The sequence below is a fragment of the Plecotus auritus genome, assembly GCF_963455305.1.
Source record: "Plecotus auritus genome assembly, chromosome: X".
Lineage (NCBI taxonomy): Eukaryota > Metazoa > Chordata > Mammalia > Chiroptera > Vespertilionidae > Plecotus > Plecotus auritus.
The window spans coordinates 39,116,242-39,126,737 of NC_137784.1; the positions used below are offsets into that span (position 1 = coordinate 39,116,242).

Below are 10,496 nucleotides of genomic sequence, written 5' to 3' on the forward strand. Positions count from 1 at the left end.
TCTCTTCAATAAATGGTGTTGGGAAAATTGGATAGATACATGCAACAAAATGAAACTAGATCACCAACTTACACCATATACAAGAATAAACTCAAAATGGATAAAAGACTTAAATGTAAGTTGTGAAACCATAAAAATCGTAGAAGAAACCATAGGTGCAATATCTCACGCATCTCTCGAAGTGATATGTTTACAGATACATCTCCTAAGGCAAAGGAAACTAAGGAGAAAATAAACAAATGGGACTGCATCAAAATATAAAACTTCTACAGAGCAAAATGAACTATCAACAAAATGAAAAGAGAGCCCACTGTATGGGAGAACATATTTGGCAATGATACATTTGATAAAGGGTTAATATCCAAAATATATAAAGAACTCATACAACTTAACAAAAGGAAGACAAAAATTCAATTTAAAAAATGGGCAAATAGACACTTCTCCAAAGAGGACATACAGATGGCCAAGAGACATATGAAAAAATGCTCAAGGTCACTAATCATCTGAGAGATGCAAATCAAAATGACAATGAGGTACCATCTCATACCTGTCAGATGACTACCATCAACCAAACAACAAATGACAAGTGCTGGAGAGCCTGTGGAGAAAAGGGAGCCATAGTACACTGCTGGTGTGAATGCAGACTGGTACTTCCATTATGAAAAACAGTATGGAGTTTCCTCAAAAAATTAAATATGGAACTGCCATTTGACAGTGATCCCACTTCTAGGAATATGTCCTAAGAAACCCGAAGCACCAATCAGAAAGAATGTATTCATCCCTATGTTCATAGCAGCATAATTTACAATAGCTAAGATCTGGAAACAGCTCAAGTGCCCATCAGTAGACAAATGGATAAAAAAGCTGTGGTACATTTATACCATGGAATACTATGCAGCAGTAAAAAAGAAGAATCTCTTACCCTTTGAGACAGCATGGTTGGACCTGGAGAGTATCATGCTAAGTGAAATAAGTCAGAGAAAGACAAGTATCACATGATTGCACTCATATGTGGAATCTAAGTAACAAAATAAACTAACAAATGGAGTGGATCCAGAGACATGGAGGCATGGAACAGAGTGCAGAATCTCAGAGGGAAGGTTGGGGGAGGGTGGTTGGAGATAATCAACCAAGTACTTTGTATGTATATATGCATAACCCATGGACACAGACAATAGGGTGGTGAAGGCCTGGAGCAGGAGGGCGGGCAAGGAGAAGGCTGGAGGGGGTCAATGTGGGGGAAGGGGGACATATGTAATACTTTCAATGATAAATAATTACTTAAAAATTGGTTTTGTTGGCTTTAGAAGGCTATGTGAAAACAATTTTTGAAGCCTATGTGGAAAACAATTTATGCTTTTTGTTTCACTCTTTTGAACAATTATAAAATCTCCAGATTGATGCATACAGTTTGGGATCCAGTTACTCAAGAGTAACCATGGGCAACTCTTGGTGAGCACTTTGTTCCCTTAAAAAAAAAGAAAAGATATGTTCAAAGTGAGATTCATATGTTAATAAAATTAGATCAGTTGTCTCACCAAATAACAATAAGAAGTATAATCCATGCTTATGTAGAAAATAGTAAACACATTTCGTATAGAAAACATTCTTCCTTTATAAGTACCCACAAATTCTTACTTGTAATCCCATTACAACACTGAATTATATACAAAAATGAATCACTGTAAGGTAGACAAACCAGGCATAGTTATAATTACCCTTTTTAAAAAGACAATTTAACACTATTTAACACATAAAAATGTACAATTAATAATTAGGAGATAAATACACCACAGCTAGCAGCACAAAGTCAGTCTTCTAATAGGGTATTATTTTAATAACAAAGTACAAACAAAATTAACACTTGTCCTGAGAAAACATTAGAAAATTTTCTGTTCATCTCAGATGTTAGAATTAATTTTGATTCCACCAGTTCCCCAGCCAAACATACTAGTATCATACATATTTTGAGTTGAGCAAACATACTAGTATCATACGAGCATTTTTTTAAGTTAGAAGTCTTTGCAAGTATTGTAATATTTAGACCTTGTGTTTAATTACTATTCATATTCTGCATTTATTTCCTGAATATTGTACCAAACAAGTAGCAGGCAAGGCATTGTAATGGGTGTTCAATGGTGCTAAAATGAATCTTATGCACTTTTTTTTAAAGGTGAAAGAGTTGACTTCTCCAGCTGAAGGGAGGTAACCTGTAAAGACCTCAGAATGGTATGTCTGAGGCAAAGCTGGATCATATAAATTACTGAAGACTAGAATCCACATGCATGGCTGCTTCCAAACCCTACTCTGGCATGTGAATGTGGCTTAACAGTTGCCAACTAACTTAAAGTAAGAAATACAATGTGGTGAAGTGTTAAGAGGTGTACCCAAATCTACTTCATCTTCTTGTTCTGGCCTAAGCTTAGTGATTACTTGGTGCACCACTTCTTTCATAGGCTCAGAAAATATAGTAACCTATCAGAGGTACTTCAACATCACTCTGGAAGCATGGTGGAAACTCTCTTACTAGGCAGGTTTTTTAATCTCCAGAGGTTGTTTGGAAATAGTTATAAAAATATCTGTAATTGCCACCTATCTGCTGTCTCCTGGACATATAGAGGCAATTTAAGTCACACTCTATGGACTTTTGCAAGCTATCTTCCCTGAGTATATTCAATATGGCAGCTTATACAGTAATAGAAAGTTATTTTATTTTAATGTTTCTTGTCCTTACTTTTAACATACCAAAGACCCAAGTTCAGATTTTCATTCTATGAACAGTTGTGACAGATGATGTTTCATATTGACACCAAAATGAAGGAAATAGCTATTTGAGTCTTCAAATGCTAGAGTATAACCATACACAGGAGATAGAAATGATCCCATGTTTATAGCACTTTATTTTCACAGAATAATATATGGTCCATGCTATTTAATACATAACCAAAATACAGTATTGGAATATAAACTGAAATTACCAGTATAAATATAGGGTATCCCATAAATGTATACATACACTGTGAATAATTATAAAGGCAGTGTTTATTAAAATGCATTTCATTTTAAAGAAGGAGCTATCAGCTGTTAAAGTGTATATACATTTTTTGGGATACCCTGTAGATAACTACACTGACTCTAAGTACTCAGTGTCCATTGTAACAAAACTAAGTGCTTATGATGACAACAAAGTAATCACCTATTTGTGTTTGAGGTTCACAGATAAACCTGCTGACTCTAGTTGAGAGCATATATGTATAGGTTGTCACTGAAATTTTATAATTCAAGTCTTAAAGATTTGGTGACAAATTACTACATGGACATGTCAACATTAATGACGGTAGAGTATAATGCTCTAAATAGGCTCTGTTATAAAGATGTGAATTTCTCATATATGTAAGACAGAGTATAACTAAAAAGTTCTTAGTGCCTCCTGTGATTACTTCCCAGTAGCTTGGAGTATTACAAATGTGTTCTGATATATATATATATATATATATATATATATATATATATATATATATATTCATTTCAGGCCACATTCAGTTAGCATAATTCAGTTGTCACAGCAGAAGTAGTATGTTTGCTCACAGAGGATTTCACATGGAGTTGTATGTTATCTTGCAAATCTTGTCTTGAAAGCCGTCTTCTGAACTCATTAGTGGTGAAGTAATATATGACTGGGTCAAGGCAAGAATTTAGACTAGCAAGACATAGGGCAACAGAATGAAATATCAGAATCACCCTTCTGGCTAAGCAGCTTTTAATTTCGTTGGACTTGACCAAGAAATCTAAAGGAAAACTGAAGTGATAAGGTGCAAAGCAAATTAAAAACACTCCTGCACAGGTTAAAATCATCTTCAAGGCTTTCTTTTTTTCTCCAAGGTCTTGGGCCACAGGATATTTATCTTGCAGTGATAAAACAGCCTTCCAGGTACAATAAAGGACAATTAGAAGAGGAGTGACAAACCCAATCAACTCGCCAATGGTCATCATGGCAACAGACTGGGCCAGACTGACATTCCTGGTAGGAAGATCTACAAAGCATTTGGTTCTGTTGCCTGGTGTGTCATCACTGGTTCTCAGGAGAGGAAAGAGCAGACAGGCAAGGCAGATGATCAGCCATCCCGCAATGCTTATGTATAGGTCATATTTCTGTTTGCAGTCATGGAAGCGTAAAGGGTACATGAGAAACCAAAATCGTCGCACACTGATGCAGACCAAAAAATAGATGCTTGCATACATGTTGACATACTTCAGGTAGAAACAGAACATGCAGAGACCAGGCCCAAATGGCCAGTCATGATTCAAGTAATAAAAGATTCTCAGTGGCAGGGAGAGAACTTGTAGTAAGTCAGCAATGGCTAAGTTTATCATGAATATCACTGCTCGTTTGGTTTCTTTCATATAGCCATAAAATATCCACAAGGCTAATATGTTTCCTATGAGACCTGGCACAAGAATGACAGTGTATGTCACTGCATAGATAAAGTATCGAAAATCTCTATTGTCTCCATCTGGCCCATCACATATGTTATTAGCAGGCATTTTTTCTTCTCAGAGGAAATGTCTTTGCCAAATGGTAGTTCAAAACCTAAATTTACAATCAACTACTGCTCTTTCTTAAAGATTAATCATCAATGGGTTAAAGAGACTGACAATAAAATAACCTCCTTCTTACTGTAAAGGTCTGACCCTCTACACATGATTTTCAAAGAACTATCTGCATATTTTCTTTGGATTTGTCTACAGTAACTACATGGAAGTCTAGTGTGCAAGTACAGATAACAAGCTGTTATAATTTTCCCCTTTTGTTTACTCCATTATAAGGCCTTTTGGGACATCACAACAGTTGATTATCTCCCATTTCAATCATTAATATTCCATGTGGCAGTTTTTCTAATTCCCATATGATGATAGCCGTCACTTTACAGGTGTTTGGCAGGTTTTCTTTTTATGGATCACATAGGAGAAAGGTTTGCTTTAGTACTCAGTGGGTCTGCAGCTCTTCAGAGATGATCAATGTGGATAAGGCAGAACTGCAAGTGAAGAGAAAAATATTATTGTTTTGCACTTTTTGCCAAAAAAAAAAAAGAAAGAAAGAAAGAGAAAGAAAGAAAGAAAGAAAGGAAGGAAGGAAGGAAGGAAGGAAGGAAGGAAGGAAGGAAGGAAGGAAGGAAGAAAGAAAGAAAGAAAGAAAGAAAGAAAGAAAGAAAGAAAGAAAGAAAGAAAGAGGAACAAAAGCCCATGTGTAGAAAAATCTATCCATTTGAATAGGAAGTTCCGATGTGAGTGAGGGTGATATGCCACTGTTTCAATAAGCACATCAAAGTATAACTAGAAGGATTCTGAGAGGTAATCTAGCCCTTTGCAATTCAAAATGTGATCCTGAACCAGCATTTCTTGAGAGCTTGTTAGAAATATAAAAGAATATCCTGCCCCTCCCCCATGCCTGCTGAATCATGATCTACAGTTTAACAATAACTACAGGTTATTCTTTTATGTAATAGCATTTGAGAAGCTCTAATTTAGACTTTTGCTTCACAAACCTCACCAATCATCAGACTCATTTGGGGCCATTTTTAAAAATAGTTTTCCATAGCTTTCTTGGTGTCTCCTTCAGAGATTCTGAGTCAATATGCAGGGCCCAAAATTCAACATGTTAAAAAATCTTCTCCATATAGACTTAGATACAGCCAACCCAGCATTTGTCCTTGAGTCATTATTTAGGGGCCAATGATTTGGTCCAAATCCTTCTCAGATGTCTGAGGAGATGTGGGCAAGCAGCCTCTCTTCCATTCTATGTTTTTTTTGTTTTTTTTTGAAGTAGAGAAATTGTGTTATAAAATAAAAGGTAGTGCAACTGTAAAGAACTTAAATATTGAAAGTGTGGTTAAAATTAGAGGTCTTTAAGGTGCCAAACTGAAATACATCTTTGAAATATTTTTTTTTAAATATATTTTATTGAAATTTTACAGAGAGGAAAGGAGAGAGATAGAGAGCCAGAAACATCGATGAGAGAGAGACATCGATCAGCCGCCTCCTGCACACCTCCCACTGGGGATGTGCCCGCAACCAAGGTACATGCCCCTGACCGGAATCGAACCCGGGACCCTTCAGTCCGCAGGCCGATGCTCTATCCACTGAGCCAAACCGGTTTCAGCTGAAATATTTTTATAGGTAGTGATTATGATTAGGTGACAAGAGAAATTAGGTGCCATACCAAAAAGTTGAAAAGCTCTGGATTTTGAACTATTTATATAAAAGGCATGGCCAACTAATGTCACTGATTAGATAGTAGAAGTTGACAAATATACATCCAGTATATTTGAACATTCATTTAATTCTTCTGTCATGGCCAATGACTCTTAAATCTATATCATCTCATCTGAGCTATAGCTCTATTTCCAATCCTATCTAATAAAAGAGTAATATGCAAATTAACCCTCACTCTGCTACACCCACAAGCCATGCCCACCAGCCACGCCCACCAGCCAATCAGAGCAAATATGCAAATAAACCCAACCAAGATGGCTACGGTCACAGAGAGCAGGAGGGAGGCTTGGGTTTCCCCGGCAATGGAGGAAGCCAAGCTTTCTGCCTGCCCTTGCTGGCCTAGGCCTCCACTCAAGGCTACAAAGTTTCAATGATAGAAGATACATAAACCCAAACAGAAATGGCGGCAGCCATGGAGCTGGAAAGAGCAGGAGGCTAGGGTTGCCCCCGGTGATGGAGGAAACCAAGCTTTACACACACCCTGGCCGGCCCAGGCCTCTGCTTAAGGCTACAAAGTTTCAATTATAGAAGATACATAAATCCCCCCAAAAAAGGCTGCCGCCACGGAGCAAGCAGAAGGCTTGGCTCCACTCCAGGCTACAAAGTTTCAATTGTAGAAGATAAATAAACCCCAGATCCCAGGGCCTCCGCTTGGGTCGCCAGGGGGCGTGGCCGGTTTGCAAACCACCACAGGCCCCTCGCCCAGGCCGCCCCACGCCCCAAGGGAACCCCCACCCTGATCCGGGACACCCTTCAAGGCAAACCAGCTGGCCCCCACCCATGCACCAGGCCTCTATCCTATATAATAAAAGAGTAATATGCAGATTGACCATCACTCCAACACACAAGATGGCTGCCCCCATGTGGTCAAAGATCCTGCCCCCATGTGGACACAAGATGGCCACCACAAGATGGCCAGCAAGGGAGGGCAGTTGGGAGGGACCAGGCCTTAAAGGGAGGGCAGTTGTGGGCAATCAGGCCAGCAAGGGAGGGCAGTTAGGGGTGACCAAGCCAGCAGAGGAGGGAAGTTGGGGGCAACCAGGCCTGCAGGGAAAGGCAGTTGGGAGGGACCCAGGCCTGCAGGGGAGAGCAGTTGGGGGGGACCAGGCCTACAGGGGAGGGCAGTTAGGGGTGATCAGGCTGGCAGGGGAGCAGTTAGGCATCAATCAGTCTGGCAGGGGAGTGGTTAGGGGGTGATCAGGCTGGCAGGCAGAAGCGGTTAGGAGCAATCAGGAAGGTATGCAGGCGAGCAGTTGGGAGCCAGCAGTCCTGGATTGTGAGGCCCAGTGGGATCGGGCCTAAACGGGCAGTCAGACATCCCTCAAGGGGTCCCAGATTGGAGAGGGTGCAGGCTGGGCTGAGGGACACACACACACCCCCATGCATGAATTTCATGCACCGGGCCTCTAGTTATATATAAGACCTCTTCTCTTGGATATGTCATCATCACCTCAAATTTACTATAACTATTAAAGTGAAATTACCTTTTACATTCATTTAAAATGCCATCTCTTGTCAAACTATGTTAACTTTTTGATTGAAATCTCCTAATGACTTTTTATCACAGGAAGAAGACATATCAAAGTCCTTACAATGGCCTACATTGCCCTACATAATCTAGCCCCTGTTACTTCTCCAACCTCACCTCCTAAGATTCTCCCCCTTTCACTCTGCTCCAGTCATTCTTGCACTTTGTTATTCTTGCTGTTAGGTGAATGGACCAGGCACACTCTTGCATCAAAGCCTTTGAATTGGCCTGGCCATGTGGCTAAGTGATTGAGCATCAACCTATGAACAAGGAGGTCACAGTTTGATTCCTGGCTAGGGGGGCATGCAGGAGGCAGCCAATCAATGATTCTCTCTCATCATTGATGTCCCTATCGCTCTCCTCCTCTCCCTTCCTATCTGAAATAAATAAAAATATATTTTAAAAAAACATTTTGCATTGGCAGTTCCCGGTGCCTAAAATACTTTAGCTAAATTATTTTCGTTTTACTCCCTCACTTCCTTTAGATCTTTACCCAAATTATACCTTTCCTTGAGGTTTTCCTTGATCTTCCTACTTAAAAAACTGTAGCTCTCTTCCAGCATTCTTCATAACCTTTTAGTAGTATTTATTTTACCTATTATCAATCATAAATAACATATTCTATGTTTTGACTTACTTATTTTGTTTATATTTATTTTTCCCTGTAAAATTTTAAGTGTATAAGGGCAGGGATTCTTGTGTGTTTTGTTTACTTGCTGTATACCAGAACCAAGGAATGTCCAAGATAAAGTAAGTGCTCAGTATTTGTTAAATCAAATAATTTCAGTGAGTACAAATTATTTGGCTACAGAAATTAACACAACAAACAAAAATCATCATACCTCAAAACTGCAAGCCAGATTCTACTCTAGACTTCCTTATTGCTATTAAGTTAACCACTATTTTCCAGATCCTCGAAGACATTGACTCTTTGTCACTTATTCTCCACTTCCAAATAAGTTCCAGTGGATGTGATAACATACTACTAGTATATGGAGGAAAATGTATGTTTAGGAGTCAGAATAACCTGGTTTAAATTCTTGCTGTTTTAATCAATAGCTGTGTGACCCTGGGTATATCACTAAACCTCTCTGATCCTTAATTTTCTCATTGGTAAAATGAAATTAATCATAATATCTAACTTTTAGTCAATTTGAGAATTAATTGAGCTGCTTATGCAATTCATTTAACATAGTGTACATAAGTGTTCAATAAACATTAGTGATTGTACTTATTGTTACTATTTTCTGTAACTGTTTTATTTCTCATGATAATTTAATTTTTTAAAGTCTCATTGTTTAGCCCTGGCTGGAGGGCTTAGTTGGTTGGAGCATCTTTCAGATGCTTATGTGATGTGATTGATCCTGAGTTGGGGTGTATATAGGATCTCTCTCTCTCTCTCTCTCTCTCTCTCTCTCTCTCTCTCTCTCTCTCTCCCTCTCTCCCCCTCCCTCCCTGTATCTCTAAAATCAAATTCAATCAGCATATCCTTAATCCTTAGGTGAGAATTAAACATTTTTCATTGTTTATACTCTAGTTCAGGCCCTTATTACTTAATGTGTCTCCCTACCCCCTATCATTTTCTACTTCACTCTACATAATGATGTTAGATATAATTTTTTTCTAAGATGAGCTCTTTAAAAAGCATTAATGACTCCTTATTGTCCAACAAATCACATAGTACATAATCTGGCATTCAGTGGTTTCCTTAAATACAGTGTCATCTACTACTCCCCTAACATGCCCAGCACTCCAGCCAAACTGAGCTGCTTAAAAGAGCTTTTTCCCACCACAAACAGAATGTGCTCATGCTACTGCCTCAGCCTGGACCCTGGAATATCCTATATAATAAAATTCCAGCAACCATAATGGCAGAATGACCAGAACAACTGCTCGACCAGTCACTAGGAGGTGCACTGACCACCTCTTGGACCTTTTCCCTGGCCAGCAGGCTCCCATACCTGAGGACCCGGGGGTGGGCGGTGGGGGGATGTGGGTGGTATCATGCCAAGGCCCCCACCCCTCCAGTTTCCCCCCACACAAAAAGCAACCTGTGGTGGGGCCAGCGAGCTGGCGGGAATGGCCAACCTCTCGGCTCCTCCTCCCGGCCAGCAGGCTCCCATCACCTGATGGTGAATGGGGAACTGGGGTGGGTTGGGGGGGATGCTGGTGGCACCAGGCCAAGGACCCTGCCCTGCCGCTTACTCCACACACAGAGGATGACCTGTGGTGGGGGCTGGGGCAGGGCCACAAGTGGGTGGGACTGGCTGACCTCTCAGTCGCTCCCCCTTGGCCATCAGGATCCCATCGCCCAATGGCAAACTGGGAATCCAGGTGGGTGGCAGTGATGGGCAGGACAGCTGCCAGCAGCTGGGGAAGATTGCCCTGATCACAGGCTAAGCTTAGCGACTGAACCTGCATAGCATTTTGTGCACCAGCCCTCTAGTATACATATATGTGGGGAAGCACAGGACTTGGTTGGAATGTCTGTAAGGAGGATTCTCTGAAAGGTCGGGGCCTTTAGTGGGACCTTGCCAAAGGCAGCAGCCACTACCTTGACTTTTCCAAACAAGTCCGATCCCCCAGGTTTTTTGCTAGAATCTCTATGTTTGGTCTTTTAGATCCAACCTTATAGAAGCATATGCTTTCTCAAGTATACTTACCCCGCTGATTGTATCTAGAGGTTAATTTTAGT

General features: G+C 40.2%; 1 protein-coding gene across 1 annotated transcript; it reads right to left on the reverse strand.

Annotated features, from left to right (window-relative positions):
- Window positions 1–3,543: 3,543 nt before the first annotated feature.
- GPR174 (G protein-coupled receptor 174) lies at window positions 3,544–4,545 on the reverse strand (the record flags this gene model as incomplete). Its single annotated transcript, XM_080652370.1, has 1 exon — window positions 3,544–4,545. One exon carries the CDS (start codon window positions 4,543–4,545, stop codon window positions 3,544–3,546), a length of 1,002 nt encoding a protein of 333 aa, XP_080508496.1.
- Window positions 4,546–10,496: the final 5,951 nt, after the last annotated feature.